This window comes from Pagrus major, chromosome 4, assembly GCF_040436345.1.
Source record: "Pagrus major chromosome 4, Pma_NU_1.0".
NCBI lineage: Eukaryota > Metazoa > Chordata > Actinopteri > Spariformes > Sparidae > Pagrus > Pagrus major.
In genome coordinates, this window is record NC_133218.1 from 15404204 (window position 1) to 15424864 (window position 20661).

General features: G+C 40.8%; 1 protein-coding gene across 2 annotated transcripts in view; it reads left to right on the top strand.

Moving 5' to 3' along the window:
* Positions 1 to 20661, top strand: part of lrp4 (low density lipoprotein receptor-related protein 4) — a 117652-nt gene that overhangs the window by 41223 nt on the left and 55768 nt on the right. For both annotated transcript variants that reach the window (XM_073464103.1, XM_073464104.1), the window contains exon 2: positions 12759 to 12905. In XM_073464103.1, the coding sequence (XP_073320204.1) occupies positions 12759 to 12905 (147 nt within the window). The remainder of the gene's footprint in view (positions 1 to 12758; positions 12906 to 20661) is intronic.

Here is a 20661-nt window from a genome sequence, read left to right on the forward strand (position 1 = left end):
ACCCTCCATACTACACACGCGCACACACATACACACACACAAACACACACACACACACACACCTCTGCACACTCTCACTACTGACAATAGGGAGACATGGCATGGCACTGAGGATTGAGGAAGCGCTACCTTTGGGGCCGTCCACACTGGGAGGAGTCGCAGGCTGTGCCACAGGGGGCACCAGTGCCCAGGCCCCCCGACCCCGACAGACAACAGCCGGCCGGGCCGAAGGGACCCAAGGACAGCACCCCCAGCAGCAGCCCAGACACAGCTCCCAGTGTGGAGGACCCCCCTGACGAAACACTGGAGTTAAACCTAAAAACTAAAAACATAAGATAGGATAAAAACCCTGACAAAAGATAAGTAAATGGAGTGAACAGTTAAAAGGATAAAGATGCGTAAAATTAAATAATACCAATGATAAATAAAACAAATAAAATTATTTAAGATTAATATCGTCTTAAAAAACAAGATAGAAGCAACAACATAAAATAAGGTAGAATCACATAAGAACGTAAGAAGAATTTAAAATATTAGTTAAAAGCCTGATTGAAAAGGTGTGTCTTTAACTTAGCACATAGTACAATGTAGTAAAAAAAAAACCCAATTATTACAGTTACAATTACATATTTACAAAAAATAATCAAGTTGATGAGGTTAAAACATTAAATACATTGGGTTTTTTTTGTTTAGTTTTTTACCATTTTCAATTGAGTACATGTCAAAAAAGATTTGCAAATTATCATATTTGGTTTTATTTATATTTTAAACGACGTCCTACTTTTTTGATTATGGGTTGTATGATATATTTTGTGTATTGATAAGAATGGTGACGCATTAACCGATTGTTACTCATTTAATCATAAACATGGGAGCTAAACGATAAACAGATATGACATTTCTGATGGCTGCAGCTTTGCAAGTGACAGAGTTGTTCAGTATTGGTGGAGGTTTTCACTCTTTCACTCAACTGAGTGCATCCTTGTTATGTTGTACTTTGAGATCTTGACATTTTGCCCAGAGAAAATGAGATTTGGGGGATTATGTTGGATTATCTCAAGATGCTGACAGATATTTTCACTTGTAAATTAACGTGAAAAATATACTTAAACACTTAGTTATTTTTTTTCTCTGTACAGATATTTCTCCCCCCGTTCTATCTGTTTTTATTTTCAAACTGACATGTAAATCTACCCCCCACCACCCCCACCCCCTCCACCGAGTGCCAGCCCACATGCCTGTCCAGCAGCCATCCACTCATCCCTGGCCAAGTCAGTGTTATCTTTGAACTGACTTCAGAAACACTGCTGGCCGTCCACGGATGATGGCACTGTGCGTGTGTGCGTGTGCATGTACTGTATACAGCTCTGTAGCGGCACCAGCCTTTCATTCCCCTCCTTCGTTTGATCTCAGAGGCATTTATTTTTAACCCTCAGCAGCAGGACGATGATATATCACTAAGCGTGTAATTATGTTGTTTTCGCTCATTTCAAGGGAATAAAGGACAGTATCCTCCCACATGCTTCTGGGTCGCACTTAGTTAATAGGCAATGACTTGGCTGAACGTGTCTTTGTGTGTGTGTGGTGTGTGTGTACAGGCCTGGCGTTATTTGCAAAAACGAAGTACTACACAAGATGAACACGCTGAAATGTGGGTCTGTAATGAAGACTCCGGTCAGATCTGCAGAGTGTTAACATGGTTCGGCCTCAAAGGCAAGCTAACGGCGCACACACGCACACACATCCCCTACTGCTGAGTTACGTCACAAGAAAGTGATTGAGCGCTGCAGTGTGATAAGACTGGAGTTTTAATGAAAGTCTGAGATGAGCAGGCGTGAAAAGAACCCTTCTGCCAACCAACTGCTGTACATTTCAAACACTCCTGTGTGTGTGTGAGAGACACAGAGAGAGAGAGTGTGTGCCAACCAGAGGGATGAGCTCTTGATGACAGGCCTGTCCAGGAAGATTTTTTTACCAATGCTTTGGAGATTTGGCATCAGCTCTGAACTTGTTTGTCTGGTGCTTTGTTTACACACTTGAGCCGGATATTTTAAGCGAGTTAAGAATTTCCATCCGGTTGAAAAGTGGTACATATGTGCATCTGCTCATGCATGTTGTTCCTCCACACTTGTGTTTTTTGTTTTTTTGCCCAGCATGGCTCAACATGTGCTGCTGTGGTTACCAGCTTGCCGCATCAGGGCAGCTTAACCTACGGCGGGCAAATTAGTAGGTGCAGATGAGCCGACGGAGAGAGGGAACGGGCAGGGACGATGAGCTGTTTGGCATCTTGAAGCCAAGTCGGCATAACACTGAACCATCATAACCGCAGGGAATTCAGTGAATGTGTTCTTCGAATGTTGGAGCAGCTTAAGAGCTTCCATATGTTGTAACTGAGAGAAATTTGGAGATGAAAAGGAGCAGAAGGCTGGGAAATGATGCATACTATCATTAAAGCTCCGCCAATCAATATTTTATACAACGATGGATGTGTAGGGTGATGAACCCATTGAGACTTATCAACACCTCTTTATTAGCGCTGACCTGAATGCTTCAAAGCTTTGAAGATTCCACTGTTGCCATGGTGATGGTAATCGACATCCAAATCAGTATTTGAATGCTTCGTTGTTATTTTTTTTTGTTTGTTTTGTTCTGAAGAGGATTCAGATGTATTTTCAGCTGCACTGAAAAAGAAGAAAAAGACTGATAAAAAAGGAATTTCCATATAATCGTTGCACATAAAAAACAGGGTAGTGCATGTGATATGAGCATACAGAACAGTATCCACAAGTCGAAAAGCTTCCCTATGAGGGATCATTTCTGCTCTGCTTTAGAGACTTTGGAGGCGACAGTGGCTAGCGTCTCCCCTCTTGTCCTTGTCTCTCATTGAAATCCTTTTTTTTTACGATAATAGCAAAGTATATAAGTAAATTATGACCGCAAATTTGAGGAAAGTAGCTCTTGGCTCTTTTTAGCCATTGTTTTGGTTTATGTACCATTGACTGTGTGGTTAGTTTCACTGCCTTCGTCAACCTTGTTCCCAGTAGCAGCACACAGCCTTTTTCAGCAAACAATACTAGGTTAATACCTAGTATATGGCTGGACCTTGTCTGGTCAAGGTGTGAACATGTGGCCAGTTCGTTATTGGGGTAGTCAGTGGTAGAGTTTATAATTCAGATTTCTGGTTATTAAATGTTCATGTATAATTATTTTTGTACTCCCAGTAATGTTTGTTATCAATCTGCACAGTAGTAGCATAATTGCCATTATTAGGCTGTTTTAGTTTAAAAAAAAATTGTGGACATTTCTGAGTGTGCAGACATGTCGTGAGTTTTGTCAACAAAAATGTGGCGGTATTGTAAAGTTAAACTAAAGTATAAAACATTTCACTTACCTTGGACAGATCAAGGAAATGTTCTGGATGATGTATTTCGTTGTCAGCAGTATCCAAGGCTGGCAGAATATTCCACTGTCAGCGCCCAATAACTTAGTAATGAGTTGCGGGGAATTTGGTGAAACCCCTGTAAACACTGACTGAGGACATTAGAGAAAACTGTTCGGTGTGAAGAAACGCCCCCGATGACATAATAACCGTTGGTGCAGATTAATTTTGAAAGGACAACGGCCAAAAAACCAAAGCTGTTTTTTGAGAGCTAAAAGCAAAGTGAATATTAGACTTTTGTATGTGGAGAGAAACAAAACCCCAAATGAATGATGGTTTTATTTCATGTCTGCTTGATGTGTAAATAGAGAATGCTTTGCTAACACAATAAGGTGCTTTCAGGCAGAAATTTACTGCCTCTGGGTTGGAGCAGGAAGAAACAGAATTCAATTGTCCCTTTATTACAGCTTCCCACACCTCATAACACACAAGACTCGTTTTTCTCATAAAAGTCTGTTCGAGAAAAGGTTTGAGAAGAAACTCGCCACCATCTGCTGTCAGTGAAGCTGAAGCTGCAGATTTTGACTTCTGATCTGATGCATTCACAAATTTTCAAATGAATAAAATGCAGCTGTCTGTTTGACAGTGAGCACGCTGAATTATCAGTATCACCTGAACTGAAATTAACTTTGTGTTGTTATGTAAGAATTAGAGTCTAAGGCTGTTAGCTGTGTGGTCACGCTTTCTCTTTGTAACTATCTATGAAGCGTTCCACATTGCGATGTCAACCCAATCTGATTGTGAAAGACGAGATAGAAGATGGAAGATGTCACAGTCTGCTCTATCAGTGGCGATCACATTAAAATTAGATTTGTTTTTCCTTGTAAATAACACTGATAAGTCAAAGATCACATGCTTTGTTTGCATAAAGCCCACCCCAGTTTGTGTCTATTGCTATATCTGTTTACCTAGATTATACATAGATCAATTCAACACTACTATTGTTATGCTTCATTTGCTTTGTCTGTTAAATTCTCACAAGTGTCACAGGAAGCAGAACAGTTTAAATGATGTTTAAGCCTTTGAGAGAAGTGTCCATCTCAATATAACTTTCAGTCTTAATTTGGAATGTAGAACATTAAAGCACAAAAATAGAAATGAAATGTCGTGATTGAGTATTCTGTGTTACAGCATTGGCCTCTAAAAAAGTGCTGCATTTTGTGTTGCTCGCAAGCTAACTAGTTTTAATTGTACTTTTACGTCTACCTTATGTCTGCTAGATATAATCTTAAAGTGTCCAGTAAACCCAGTCTCATCTACAAGTGTTTTCTGTACCAAAGGAAATACATTTTTTTTGCCAACTTATAAGATGTCATGTAATGTCATATGACAAGATCCTGGGCCTCAAAGACTGACTGAGAAATTTGTTCTCACTTGTAAAAACTGAGAATCTGAAGCCAGTGTTTGATGCTGATTGCCTTTGTGGCGGTCAGATGGATTCAGAAAGGTCAGTAAACTATAGTTTGCCCTGTCAACTCCCTTTCATTTACATGACATCAATTCAGGTTATCATTGAAATAATTCTGAAGAAGGCAGGATGTGTGTGGTCTATAGAATTTTAGGTAAAAGCAATTTTCCCCTCCCGTCTTTAAAGTCTTCCCGGGAGTAAATGTAACACTTCATCTAAAAGATACCAAGAATGGCATATCTGCCTGCTCACTTCAAGATATCTTGACCTATAAACAGGTGTTGTCTTCTTATGGTCGTGTGCCTCTTATATTGGGACAGTATTTGCCCCACTCAGCATTATATTCAATATTAAGACATATCATTGTTGCAGTCGTCTCTGTTGAGTGTGAATGGTGAATGGCAGTTATTACAGGTGAACGGCCGTCCTGTATACATGGTCAGTCAGGCATGCTGTTCAGTCAGCGGTCTTGCACGGCGAGAAGTGACGGAGGATGAACATTGTTGCCTGACAGCGAGGTGGGACGCCAGTTGTGTCCATTCTCATTGTGCAGAGCTGTGCGGCGCCGTGCGGCGCAGCTGAATGCAGCTGGTTTGGGGCAGTTCGGGCTGAACAGTTGCTGACACGCTGAGACACAGCTGTCTCCCTGAAGCGACGCTTTTACAGCTCGACACCAGCAGCGGAAGGGTGGCAGGAAGACAGTGGACGGACAAAAGGCTCGACTCATTCTCTCCATGCTCCTGTCTTACCCTTCGCATTGTCATATGGTTCATTTTTATCTTCCAATTTCCCGCTTATCACTTTTTATAGCGGTACACTCACGCTGAAAGAAAGACGCTACTCCGACCCTCCAGGTAGTCTCCAGGGAGGTCCACGCCTAATTAACTGGCAGCCCTTTTGACATCGTTCAAAGCGTGCGGCCACCCGCTCACTGTGGCTGGGTTACCATTGTGTGTTTTGGCCCCATTACTCTCTCCTCAACTCTTCACACTCCTCATTTAACTATTTAACAACAGCAAATTGTGAAATGGTGAAATAGTGGTTAAATGCCACCTGGTTAGATCTGAGGCTCCCATGACGTGGCAGCTTGCGGGTCGGTTTGGTTGGTGGACACAGGCTTCTGGTGGCCTGCTGCTGCTGTAGGTGGGTCAGGTTTAGGCGTGGTGTCAGGATGGGTTTGCGGGATCATCTCTGTTTACCTTTTGGGGGGGACCACCTGTCTTGTTCCACACTAGGTCTGTTTGGACAGTTTCAGGCTGCAGTAACCAACAGTGGAGGATCTTTGGTGGTCTTTGTTTTCTTTTTCTCTGCTGGAGGTTCTTTCTGACTCACAGCTCAGACAGCAGCTTCTGGCAGCAGCAGGTGAAGTGAGAGTTTAGATGTCTGTCTGTCTCACTGCCTGAAGAGCAGGTTCCACATGTCAGCCTGCATCATCTGTGATCATAAAGAAAGGGGAGCTTTCCCTCGTTCTCAGTAGTTATGAACTCTTCAGATCATTTGCCGACTTTATTGATTTATGTGCAACAAAAAAAGTTTCAAACTGTCAAATATATAAACATACCAGGAAACATATTTCCACTGTAGTTTCAAGAGCGATGATTTGCTGTTCCTCAACATGTTTTATCTCAAGTTGGAGTTGTGGCACCTACTGACAAGGTGACTGTACATCTTCTTTAATGACCTACTTTCTTCTGAATTAAGTAAAGATCTACAATATGAATGCAATCTGGATCTAAATAAACTTTATCATTGTCTCTAGTGAATTCCTGTTAAGTATTTTCTATGGTTTTTCTTCCTCCTCACTTTTATTTTCATGCATCTGTTTGACTTTCAGAATAAAAGGAGCTGACTGTTAGGCTGGCTCTATGTTACCATCTTTCAAAGGTTTGCATAATATCGCTGACTCATCCTACTCTTATAATCCATCACAGGCACAGACAGGAATGGCATTTTTTTTTGCTGTAATTTTATATGTTAAATATTTGCCCAAGTTGCAGTAAGCGCATGCATCTTATTAGTTCACTGTGTTAAAGTCTTAAAGTACTTAGATTTAGACCAACATATCCTCGAATAACCTGTGCTAAGCTTCTGCCGCTGACTGTTCCTGTGGCACTTTAACAAACAAACAAACCATACACACATTTCCAAAGAAGCATGATAACATCAAGAAAGTTCAGAAAAGTTCTCCTGTTCTTGGGGGGCACTTTTCCCCTGATTCTTGGATTCTTGTTTGTTACTTTCCTCCACACTCAGCTTTCTGTGCAGTTAAGAGAAATTCTGCAATTAACAGCTCAGGTGCTTCTACTGTACGTGCTCCACTTAAAGATCCTTGAATAGACTGAATGATGAATTGTTGCTAAACTTGCACTTACAGTTCAAAGTGATCCACTGTCTCTACAAAACAGCCCAGCATGTGATCTGTTATCTGGCTGATGCATCAGAGGCTTGTTATGCGGGCGCTCTTGAAAGCACTGGGCTTCCATGCCTGGCTGCTACTGCATTGTGTGTGTGTGTGTGTGTGTGTGTGTGTGTGTGTGTGTGTGTGTGTGTGTGTGTGTGTGTGTGTGTGTGTGTGTGTGTGTGTGTGTGTGTGTGTGTGTGTGTGTGTGTGTGTGTGTGTTCTTGTCTGCAGCCTTACATAACAATCTAGTGAGTAGCGATGATTGTCTCTTTACTTCTAAAGTAGTTTCATGCTCTCAGGGTAAAGGAGATCGTAGTCTGTCTGTTGGTTCTGACACACATTCATACTTTCTTAATAAAACTAATAATCTCTGCGGTGATTGTTCTCTCGTCATTATCAGTCTCATCAGTCACCATCAGGGTCTTTTTGTTTCCTTGATCCAAGTGTTGTAGTTGTGACTATTTTTGGTGGCACGGTTACAAGACTATGAACCAATGTTTACATAGTTTATTGGCACGTAGTATTGGCTCATAAAACATTGTATTTTCTCTCCCAGAACATACTGATAGTAAGCAAGTTGTTTGCCTTGTGTGATGGCATTAACACATTTAACAATGTTATTTTTTCTGATCTGACTGCTTTAAAAGTTTTCTGTACTTTAAAGGGTACCATGAGAGACTGTTAATATTCATTCAAATTCAAATTCAAAAAACTTTATTTGTCCCCGGGGGGCAATTCAAGGTAATATTACTTCAATATATTTACTGCGGTTTCTTCTTCCTCAACAGGCAAGAAGGAGACAGATGCTATATATCTGCTATAAGCTTATATCAGCAGAAATATCGGCTTGGCTGACGTAGTTTAGTTGTTCTGTGTTTCCCATCTTGGCTGAGCAATATGAATAAAATCTTATTATGCCTATTTTAAAATTGGACTTGCAACCTGTGTTGTGAAAAGGTACATAACTGCAAAATAGTTTGATGAAGCATTTGATAGACAGATAACAGTCCTGCTTATTGTTTTTCAGCACTGTCCTTTCAAAAATTTCACATGTGAAAATCACAATTACACATTAGATTGAATATTGTTGCACGCAATTGGCTATTTTCACATGTGAACTAAAATTTGAACATGTTAAAATAAACCAAAGTCACATGAGAATTCGGCAATGAAAACTTTCTATGTAGTAATTTTACATTCTCACTTCTGAGTAAGAATTCCCACATGTGGAAACCCACAATGGTGTAATACAACTAGAAACATTTAAGGATTTATGGATAAAGCGTGTCACAAAATCTCTATCCGTTGACGAATCCCTGGTCAACATCTTGTGCTGTATTTTGTCATATCGCCTAACCCTGTTTCTGGACTTGGTACATACACATGCAGGTGCAGTACAGTGTGTGTGATGGTTTCCCACTAAACTCTGTAAGTCTCTTTGGATTTGGTCGGAGCCAGTGGCTTCTGCTTTTTAAAGCATGTTTGACAAATGCACAGCCTGTGATGTGGCTTCATGTTGACACAACTTCTGCTCGAGCTCAAAGACTCTAATTTAGCTCGTGCAAACCGCACGCACGCACGCACGCACGCACGCACGCACGCACGCACGCACACACACACACATCGGAATAAAGCATATGCTTAAAGTTACAAATCCAGTACAGCTCACAAAACTGCAGTATAAGCTGTCTATGTTGTACTATGAAGTATCAGGACTTAGCCTTAGTTGGGGATTTTCAGGCCTTAGTCTGTACCTGTCTGCCTGTGATTGTTCTGCCTGTCTGTCTGAGGGAAAACTGCATGCCCCTGGGGTTCGCGGATGGCAGGTACTATAGACCACGCAAGAAAATTAGAAAGGCGACTTTTATTGACAGGAGGACTTGGATGTCGCCACCCCTGCTTCCTTCCTGTTAGCGGAGTGTTCTGGAAACGAGGAGAGGGGTGGTGGTGGGGGGGACGAAAAAATCAGGGAAGAGGAGAAAAGAAGGGAGGCAGTTGAAGGGGGAAGTGTGAAGAGGGGATGGTGGAAAGACAAGAATGAGGAGAAAGAGAGGGAAATGAAAAGAAAGAGGCCATTAATTTAGTGCTGTGGGAGGGATCTGAAGGTTACTGAGCTCTCTCTGCCAGGCCCTCCTGGGTTGACTGATGCCTTTGTGAGGAGGCCAGGAACCACACACACACACACACACACACACACACACACACACACACACACACACACACACACACACACACACACACACACACACACACACACACACACACACGTGCGTTCCAAGAAACTCTGGGTTTGTTGCGGCAGGCCAGTTTCAGCAAAATAGACACACATACACACACAGATGGTCATTAATGGGCTTCAAAGTGAGAGCAAAATGGGAAACCTTAATTTACTTTCTCTCCTGGATTCGTTTTGCTGTGATGCATCTGAAAATGTGGTGACTGTGTTTTTCTCTGCTGTGGTGGGAAATCAGGGCAGAGTAAACGTATAGATGGTGTGTCTGTGTGTGTTTGATGATGTATTTTGGGATATAATGTTTGTCTGTGTACATATATGCTCACAGGGTAAGCAAAACAACCATATTAAAGGGCAACTGGCTAAAGAAAAAACAGCAAATGTATTTCTTGATCATGTCATGCATTGTTTTTTCTTAATAATCAAAATAGGGTGGAGTTGCAGTAGAGAGTGACTCATCTCTCATAGACTTATGATGTTGTTGTAAGGTCCTGCTGTTTACAGAAGCCCAGGTAGCCTGGGAGTCTGTGGTTGGGGTAGCAAAGCCCTGCTTCATTTTGTAGATGGCTATAACGGGACAGCACAGCACAAATTTTATTTTGAATATGTCCAGACTGAGCTCTAATCTTTGCTCTTTTTCTCACAATTTACTACAAAATTAATCTCTGAGGGCCTCAAAGGAGAGAATTAAAAATTGGTGTTTGGCTACTGGCCTTCTGAATCATTAATGGAAGATCATCAATCTTACCACTGGACACAGTGCTCGAGTCCAGTGAATGGGAAATCTAAATTGCATTACTGTTGCATTTTGATATTACTTCCTTTACTGATGTAGACTTTAAACTTAAAATTACACACCAGGGCAGTGATGAAGAATTCATAGTGACAAGCAAATAAGAACAGACCATATCTGGTTTACAGACAAGCAAAAACTTAAATGGAAAAACCTGATAATGTTATAGCTTGGAATGTATTTTAATTTACTTTTATTGCATTTTTGATACCTGAATAGTTTTCTGTCAGATAGTTAACTTGACTAAAATTATCAACTCTTAGCTCACAAGATCTCATATATCACTGTACAGTCCAACAACAGTGTATTATTAGCTGTTTTTTGAGGTTGAGAAAGAACCTTTTGGAGACTAAATATATAGAGACTAAATCAGTTGGTTTTGCTTTTAAAAGAGGTTTGTCCCAACTTATCACAAAGGAGCTCAGCTAGAAACACCTCCACTCTTTGAGAAGCTTCAACTACCTGAGGCTGTACAGCTGTGTCGTCATGGTCATACTCATATCATCTCTCCCTGTTTCCTATGCAACACGTGTTTATGTGCTGACAGAAGAGTTTATTTTATGAAAGCCATCCACATTAAGATCAAGAGTGTTTAATGCTCTCTTTGATTAAAAAAAAAAATGTTGAAATGTGGAAACCATATTGATCAGCTGTGCCACAAGGTTTCTGAAGTCTGTTAGTGTAGCTGTATGGAGTGTATTAAGCTTTAATTTAGAGTACACAGCTTGTTGGAGCAGTGACAGAGGAGCTGGATGGCAGAAGGCAGCCTAGAGGAATGTTGCTAATATATTGATCCTCCTAAAACAAAGAAAGCAGCACATGAACATAGCTGAGTAAAGCAGCATGATGTACGGACTGAACTTTTCACCACTTTTCACCAATGCAACATCTAAATATTGCGCTGGCTTATTGAGCGTTATACGTGTGGCAGAGGGGGGTATTTTCTCACTCATCTGCTATAGAGCTGACACAACAATTAATACTTCAGATGTTATTCCCTGAAGACTTGACTTGAGATTAAAAAGCAAAGTTTCTAGCTTTAACCAAGTAAAATCTCTGACTTGAAATAAAAAAAAAAAAAAAAACAGCATCATGTAGGCCAACAGCTTGAATGTTCAAGACGACCTTGTCTCAGCTGCTTAAAACATGATTACACAGCTTTGAAATGGAAAAGCTCAATATGACTACAACTAACCCATTATTTTCATTATTGATGTATCTGCTAATTATCTTCAGGATTAATAGATTAATCGTTTAGTCTATAAGAATGTTCATCACAATAACCCAAAGTAACATCTTGAAATTACTTATTTTGTCCAACCAGCAGAGAAAAACCTAAAGACTCTTCATTTAATATCAATATGATGAAGAAGAGCAACAGATCCCTACAGTTAAGAAACTGAAACCCGCAAATATTTGACATCTCAAAAAGATACCTCAAATGATTGATCAGTTGTCAGAACAGTTGCGATTAATTTTCTTTCGATCTGCTAATCGATTAACAGACTAATTGTTGCAGTTCTGCAGTTCTAAAGCTCTGTAGTTTTTAATATTGAGCACTGAGAGACCTGAAATACTTAGTATTGGACTTGCAATTTCTCTCAAGAATCTAAGACTTCATTTGGGACCTGCTATAACAGGAATGGAGACTTGACTTGAGTTTTCTCGCCTTTAGACTTGAGTCATCAACAGGCATAATAAACAAGTCTGTCAGCTTATTTTTACTTTATCCTCCATCACATTGAACCAGCAACTTTCATAAATTCTTTCACCTCATCAAATGCAAGTCTTGCAATGCTTTTGCTGTACTGATTGTTTAAATTCTCCAAACCTTAGCCCCATGCACCAATGACCTGATTGTCTCCTGTTGTTTTTCTTGCTGCAGAACAACTATTCACATTAGCAACACCACCTCTGAATCCCCTGTCTAACTTTTCATGGTGGGCAGTTATTCAGAAAACTGGATCAAAGTTAGTTTTGATCATTGCATTGAGTCCCAGACAACATTTTAAATTTACTGCTGCAGCATACATCAAACAGATTTTTCATTCCTTGGCTGTAGTTTTCTGAAACTTTTAATGACACATACAGAGGGACAAATAGGGAGTAGTTAAGGAGGATGATTTTATGATAGCAAAAAAACAGTGCACAAAGTCACATGAGTAAAAGTCATTGTTCTAGTATTCAGCTGGATTCATGGGTTTGGCCGGAGAACACAGAATCACAGATCTCTCATGTTTGTTACAGTCCTTCTTTTACTTCTCAGCAGCCAGCTTTTCCTTCTCCTCTGCTAAATATTGTTGGTTGAATCGGGATTCAAAGGCAGGTTGGTGGCTTTTCAGCTGAAATGTGTCCACCTGCACGTGTCACGCTTTCACCTCAGTAATGACTAAATGGCAGAATCACCAATGCCAGTAAACAAGAAACAAGGTTAAGGTGAACATATCTGATTAGCTCTAACCCTCTCTTCCTCTCTGTGTGCAGGAGTTCAGGGCAGTGCTGAGTGTTCGTGTGGGAGGAACCACTTCACATGTGCGGTCAGTGCGTTTGGGGAGTGTACCTGCATCCCAGCCCAGTGGCAGTGTGACGGAGATAACGACTGTGGGGACCACAGCGACGAGGACGGATGCAGTGAGTTCGCAATTTTTCTTTTCATATCATCCTCCTCCCTCTTTCCTTTTCTCTTTCTTTCCATCTTATTCCCCTATGTAAGATTTATTGGCTCTGACCGGGTCGACTTTGAAACTTGAACAAACATTGATGTAAGATGCATCTGGTACTGATGATCCACAGTGAACATAACTGATGGGAGGAATCACATGAATACACTTGAGGGTTAAATTTAAGATCCACAGCGAGTATCTCACAAACCAAAAAGCTTCATGTGAGTTCACCCTACTGACCAACTGCAGCTGTAGATATCAAAGTTTTTTTAATTTGCACCAATGTGATTTTGGTTTTAAAGATTTTCTGTATTTCTAAAAATCATAGTTGATACTTGACAAGTGTGCTTGTAAATTGTAGATCAACAATGCTCTACTGAATATTATCATGGTCCCCTTGAGCAGGGCCTTAAACTCCCACAACTCAGCCAAGACTCCGGTTGTGCTTGGCGGCTTCCTGCTGCGAATTTGTGTAAGTGCATGACTTCTGATTTTTTTTCTAGAAAGGTACAAGTGTGCTAAGGCAAAGTTTTCCTGCATAAATAGTCTACAACAGTAAGAAAAAAATATAATTGGGCCCATATGGATCCCATCATCACCCAGTGAAACAGTGTATGGGTCACTGGTCCAGGCGGGGTAGTATTTCTGATGCAGAAGCAGCAGAATGAGGCGCTCTGCGTGGTGTATGCCCCGTGCAGAAAAATGCTTGAGTGACTTTTGGCACCAGGCGGCATTTGGCTAGAGGGAAGTCTTGGCAGCAGAGCCAGACAGGAGTATTTTCCTGCAGAGCATGTCAGTTTGTCAAGTGGAGGAGATGTTCACCGCTGCTCTTTTACACTTCTGTGTATTGATGTGAAAATGTCAATGCGAGGGGCTTCGTTTTGCTTTTTCCTGCTCGCGCATGGAGCAGAGAAGCAGATACTGCCCTTTTGTTTGACACTTCCTAAGCCTCTTTTAGTGGCGTGTGCTTGTGTGTGGCGATATTCTTTCCCCATCAGTCTTCCTCTGTCACATTAAGCTAGTTACGGGTTGGGAGAGGGGATGCTAAGTGTTATTGATCTCTGGCCGGTTGAATGTTCAGTGAGTCTGATCGCGACGCATTGATCGTTGGTACGTTTCTTATTTAAGGAGACACATGGAAGCAGCTGACAGATATCAGAGCATCTAGCTGGACCTTCCCAATCCATTAGTACTGTCTGATCGATGCTCTGCTCCAGCGCTCTGGAGTCAGACCCTCACCCTCTTGGACTCCCTCCAGTCAATTTCGGAGCTCATATGACAGAGATTCATGTTGTTGTAGTGGCCAACCATTCAGTGGTTTAGCTATAACCCTACGGTGTTTTTTTCCCCACTGAAATGTACTGTCCTTCTAGTGCCTCATTAGCCTGGAGCACAAGTATACCTGTAGGCAAACGATTAAATGCTGACCATTCTGATACATAGTTGATAGTGAGGGCATTTATCAAAACAAAATGCCAAACATTCTCTGGGTCTCTGTGAGGATTTGTTTTTCTCTGATTTACAATTTAATAAAACAAATATCTTTGCGTTTTGGACTGTAAGTTGGACAAACTAAGGAAGGGATCTCAAGATAAATCTAAAGGCTGACAAGATGATTAAATGGATAAAAGGGTATATAATCTGATATATTTTTTCTGCTTGGATGGATGCTTTTACCTCTTCAGGTCTCTGGAAATCTTTGAAGTGAAGCAATCTATGAAAGAAGAAGAAAAAATCGCTTTTGACACTTTACACAAGTCTGAATGACACACTATGTTTTCGCAACCTGTGATGAGGGCTTGCAAATAGAAGTCGATTTGTTTTTAAGGGGCCACAAACCAAAATGGTTGGGAACACCAGCATGAACATCTATGTAATTTCAAAGATCAGGTCAAAGTACATTCAGTCGAGAAAGGTGCCACCTCTCAAAATTGAAAGATTCTTTTGATTGAAAAGTGTCTACAATCATCTCCCAGCTGTCAAAATTCAATAGTTGCCGGCTACTCACCTCAAAGATTGATTTCCTCAGGAAAAGAGCTGTCTTTGTATCATGTGTGTTTGCTTTTTGAAATGAAATTGTGTGTGTGATCAATACGGATTAAAGTCATTTTTTCTTTATTTAGCCAAGGAGAATTTACAGACAAGATAAGGAATAAATATACAACATGAATTGTTGAATTCAGCCAACAAGGGTCGAAATAATGCTACAGCACATTCGAACACAAAAACCAAACAATAGAAGTGCCATTGTACTGAAAATCAAGAGTGAAAAATAGGATTTTTAAATTTAACTTCTCAAATCAACAAAAATACACAAAAACAATTGGGTAAGTAGATGAAGGGCACAAAGACCAAGGTATACAGATTACATAGTGAGAGGTGTGTGTTTTGTGTGTCATTGAGGGGAGTTGAAGCCCACATGACTCTGCTTCTATAACACTGATTGAATTAAAAACATAAAAACCGACGAGTAAAATTTTATGGTTTTTAACGACACAGGCAAGAATTGAATTTTACAGAGGCACAGTTTCAATGCACGGTGGAGAGAGAAAGCGAGAGAGCAGTTTCCACAATTCAGCAGGAACGGCAAATGTGTGTGACCATGAGAATGTAGAATCACAATGAATACACACAGATAAACACAGAAGAATACTTCTTTTCAGCAGAATTGAAGCAGTGTAGTTTGTGGTATCCAGACTTTGTTTTATCTTTAACGTATTTATCGTCTATACCAATTTAACAAATTTGCAAGAAATCACAGTTGTCCTGGAGGAATGTGCGTGTGTGTGTGTGTGTGTGTGTGAGTGTGTATGTGAGTCTCAGGAGAGTAGCAGCAGAGGCCAAGTGGCCAATTGTGCCTATGGAGCTATCTATGTAAATTTCTGATCTAATTACAATGTGGGAATCACGTGGAAATTATGTAGTGCAGATGTGACTGTGATTAAGTGTGTGTGCTTGTGTCTTGTGCTTGCGTTCCCCTATATAAAGTTTCACTGCTGCACAGAGACCAAAGAGGGAGTGGAGAGGATCATGCATGAATTCTCTTTGCACAGATGTGTGTTTTTTTTTTCTGAGTAAAGGATGAAGTATGTGGTGTTGTGAATGTCACTGTAGGAACTCTATCTTACTCGAAAGGAGTTGCTGCTGGGTGATGGTGAGCAGGAAATGGTCTTTACAGCCGGCCCCACTCTACTCTTCACCCCACATTTAACATCTGTCTGTTTATAGTGGACCACACTGGGAGGAAGAGGTGAGGAGGAGGGAGGAGTTGGAGTGGTCATAAATCTGCCCATTAAAAAACAAACATTCAAAGTTAAAGGACTGTGCCGGTGTGTTTATAAGTTTTATACCCCTAACTAATCCTTCATGTCGAACATCATGTCTGCAAATTTGCCAATGATGGTAATTCTGTCTCAGAGCAGATTGATTTCAAAAGTTCATTGTTTGTGGATGGTTTAGAATAAATGAAGCAGAATAAACATGGCTGACTGGGCAAAGAAAAGAGCGCCAAGTAAACCCATCTCCTTTTTTCAACCTATTTTCCTTCTGTTTATCCTGATGTTGGCTGTGGTGATTCAAACTAATCAAGGTAGAGCAGATGTTCCTTCACCCCAACCATGTCTGCCTCCTCTTCCAAAGCATTCCCAGGCCTGACAGGGATATGTAGTCCATCCAGTGTATTCTGGGTATACACTGGGGTCCCCTCCGAGTCGGATGTGTCCAGAATACGTCCACAGGAGGACAATTGAAGCCCTTTGCCTTGTTTGTAAGCGGGTGTTTGAGCAGCCCAGTTGCATTGTTATAACACTAAAAAACAAGTGGCTTTGTTTGTTGTAACGTGAAATATGATCCAGGAAGTTCAATTTGGCTTTTACAACCATGCGTTTGAAGGCTTTTCAGATGCCAAAACACTGCAGACTTTTGTCAACACAGCGTGTATGTGCTTGCATGTATTTGATTTAATGATTATGAAACTCATTTTGGCTGAAGGTAAATAATCTAATTTTGTTACACTATTCAGAGTTGAGGCTTGGAAGATCAACTGGTAAATCAAGAGTTTGCCTTCAGGCTCACTTCCTCTTCTGATAGCCTGGTACAACACCCACATCGCTGCAGATACTCAAATCTGTCTGTCAATCTCACATTTCATTTTATCCCCACTTGTTAAGCAGTGAAGTTGGCAATCTGAACATTTTCAGCTTTGCACCATGACCTCAGCTCAAGCTTTATAATACATTCAAGAAAGAAGATAATCTTTGTGAGACACATTACAGAAAAAAGCAATCAAGATGTAGAAAAAAGGTAAAAATTAACTTCTTAGACTACATCTTTAAATTTTTTGACTGAAGTTGATACAGATTTCCATGATGATAGCTATCACAGGAAGCATTTCTGTTTTCGTGCCTCACTAGCTTAAGAGCAGGAGCACATTACAGGGTCACACATCTCAAGGACAGGACATTAATTAGCCTTGATGAAATTAAATGAAGGCATAACTCACAGACGTTCTGTGAAATTAAAAACACCCCTTTTTTCATTGATTTAGCCGTCTGGGCTCTGGGGGCGTACATGGCTTCTGATGGCACATGGTCAGAATATCACATTTTACTATGTTTGACTGTCGGCCAAATGTATGAGCTGTGAGAGACTCTCACATGAAGCACTGCTCAATTAAAGGGATATATGTTTATGTTCTTGGCAGTGTGCTCCACATCCATAAACCCTCATAAGGAGAAAGAAGGTTACATGCTGCCTTTGTGAATCTGGTTCCTATGGAAATGGCAGCGAGTGTTGATTGTGTTGAAGGATGCAATTTCGGAGGAGGCAAACTGAAGTGGAGAGTGATTGAAAAGGGAGAAGGACAGAGATTGTGATGAAAAGGTAGATGCCTGCTTCACTTTATAATTCACTCACTACCTCACTGAAGCTCCTCTAGCAAAGGTTGTGTTGTGAAAAGAGTCTTTTTTTCTTGAAGACACAGACCTCTGCCAGTAACCGTACGTATTTTTCTTCCTGACTTGTACTGATTTATAGTCTTGTAACTTGATCTGTGTGTTATTACGCTTTCATTTCCTTTTGTTTTGATATTTATCTTGAATTCAGTTCCAGCTCATATTAGAAAGGTCGTAAGAGGTCTTAAATGTATTTTTTTACAACCTGGATGTTAGTTTAGTAATGTCACAAAGTGACAATGGAATTGAAGGCGGGACTACTGACGCGCCCTTCCAGGAACTTAAGGAGCCATGTTTTCTGTGGGAGAGAGGAGCTCCCATTGATGCGGACTTCTGTCTTTTTAACTTTCAAGACCTTTTACATGCACAAGAGCCTATATAACATACTGAAGGAAAGGGGAAAAAGCGACAAAGGATAATAGGTCTCCTTTAAAGTTGTATTCACGTTACATTTAGTCACCTTTGCTTGGCTTCCTTTTTCGACATTTCGTCTGATGTTTATCCCAGAAGTTGTAGGGAAAGGCGACAAAAGAAAAATAGTTGGAACTCCACAAAAAATATAACGAAAGCCTAGTTGATTTGAGACATTTTAATGCTTATATGTTACATATTGTAACTTTAAATAACACAAAAACGCAAGTGAGACATGGTATATGCAGAGCTGTATTACCCTTTGAATGTGGCCTTCTGAACTCTTGCCCCAAAAATGGACAGTCTAATTGAGTTTGTCTTGTGTTTTTGTCTTTTCTCATATCTTATCTTGCTCAAAGTTTTCCTAATCTCTCCTCCCAGTTCAAGGCCGTAAAAATGCATTAGCACACTCTGATATAGATGTTCATAACAACAGTAACCACAGCAGATAAGACTCGATAACCTTGGAAGACTTATACATCTTCTGTAATTCCACCATTCGTCTTCTCCCATCTCTTCCTCCTCCCTCACTGTTTTTAGATAATCCTTCAAGTTATTTTTTCTTGCTGCATTTCGCTTATATTGAACTAAGCAGGATGTGAGCACACATACACTCACACACAAACACGCACATAAGCACATACACAGATGCATGGGCACACTGTTGGAGTCCTGCTGAGTTGAAAGCAGCTGAGGTTGTGAAAGAGTAAATGCTTTGGGCCAGAGTGAGGAGACAGGGCTCCAGAGGAGATAGATGTGAAGGAGTGTGTGTGTGTGTGTGTGTGTGTCTCTCTCTCTCTCTCTCTCTCTCTCTCTCTGTCTCTCTGTCTCTGTGTGGTTACGGTGAGATGAAATGGAAGAAAATCTCTGTTGTGCATGATTGAAAGCGCTGCATGAGTGCTGGCTTCCTCTACTGTCAGCTCACACAAGTCTGTGAGGTTTGGGAATGGGTGTGTACTATAAACTCAAATACACACACTCCTCATAGGTATAGTATATACACACCCTCCATTGGATGCATTTCAGGATATCTGTTGGGTATAACAGGGCCTCCTGGTTGAGTTATAGTTTGTAACTATAAATTATCTGAGAGCTCATGAATTGTCACCTATGCTGATTTTATGGTTTGTTTGAAGCCTGTGGAAGTAATGCAATGTTGAAATGCAAGATTCACTCAATCATTCACCTTTTCTGAAAAGTAAACAAGGCAAAGTCTGTTTTTGTTGTTTAAAAGTTCAGTTTAGCTCAATTTTAAGTCTAAAGCTTACTGGATACTGCACAGAATTAAGGCCTGTTAAAACCTTGATTATGTCATAATGGCAGAAATCCAAGATTGTTAACTGGCCTGTAAAAGTGGGACATGTCCCAGCCCTCATGATTATCGGACATTGATTTTTCATTTTTTGACAGGAATCTGGACAAATCTGATCTCATTTGATTTGAGCTTTACTGCAAAGTAGCTCTAAATGATGACAACTGTAATCTTCAGCTGTCAGTCTTTGAGTCTGTGTATATTGCAAAGTCTTTTAAGAGTAAGTAAGGCTTTTGAAAGGCTAAGTATAATTTTGGCCTCTAACCTAAGGTCAAACTTAAAAGTAGTCCCTTGAACAAAACAAGTGAGGAGTGACCGCAGTGTCCTTGCTCCAAATGTCTAAAATTCAAACTGGTTCCCACAAGCACGCTGATACAAAGTCTCTCTCTCTCTCTCTCTCTCTCACACACACACACACACACACACACACACACACACACACACACACACACACACACACACACACACACACACAAACACAAACCACCAAAAATAAGAAATACCCCCTCCGTCCTTTAATCCACAGCTCTCACTTTTAGCCAATCAGAGAGCAACTGTGACTGCGGGAGCTCGGTCGACCCGAAAGCAGAAGCAGAGAAGATTAGGACCCCATTCCTTCCTTCTCTATGTGTCAATTTCTCTGTCCATCCCTTCATCTTTGCCTCACTCCATACCTCCCTCTGTCCATGCATCCTTCTTCTCTCTGCCCTCTGACCACAGGAAACCTGCGAACTCAACTCACTACTCTTTTTACCCAAGACTTTCTCATTTATTTCTCACTATGTGGTTGAGTTGGTTCCTTCACATAGTCTTTCTGTCTTCCTGTCTCTTTCTTCTTGCCTTGTTGGTCTTTCTCTCTTTCTGTCTCAGGATATGACCCTAGTTGTTTGGATACATTAGCATAATCCTCCTCTCTTTCTCCAACCCCACTGCCACCACCAATGGTCGCTCTGTTCTCTCCTCAGCCTCCTTCCTAAATATTTACTCCCTGCTTAGTAAATGAGGCAAGCACACTTGTTCACACAGAAGAAGACATGATTAGAGGCTGA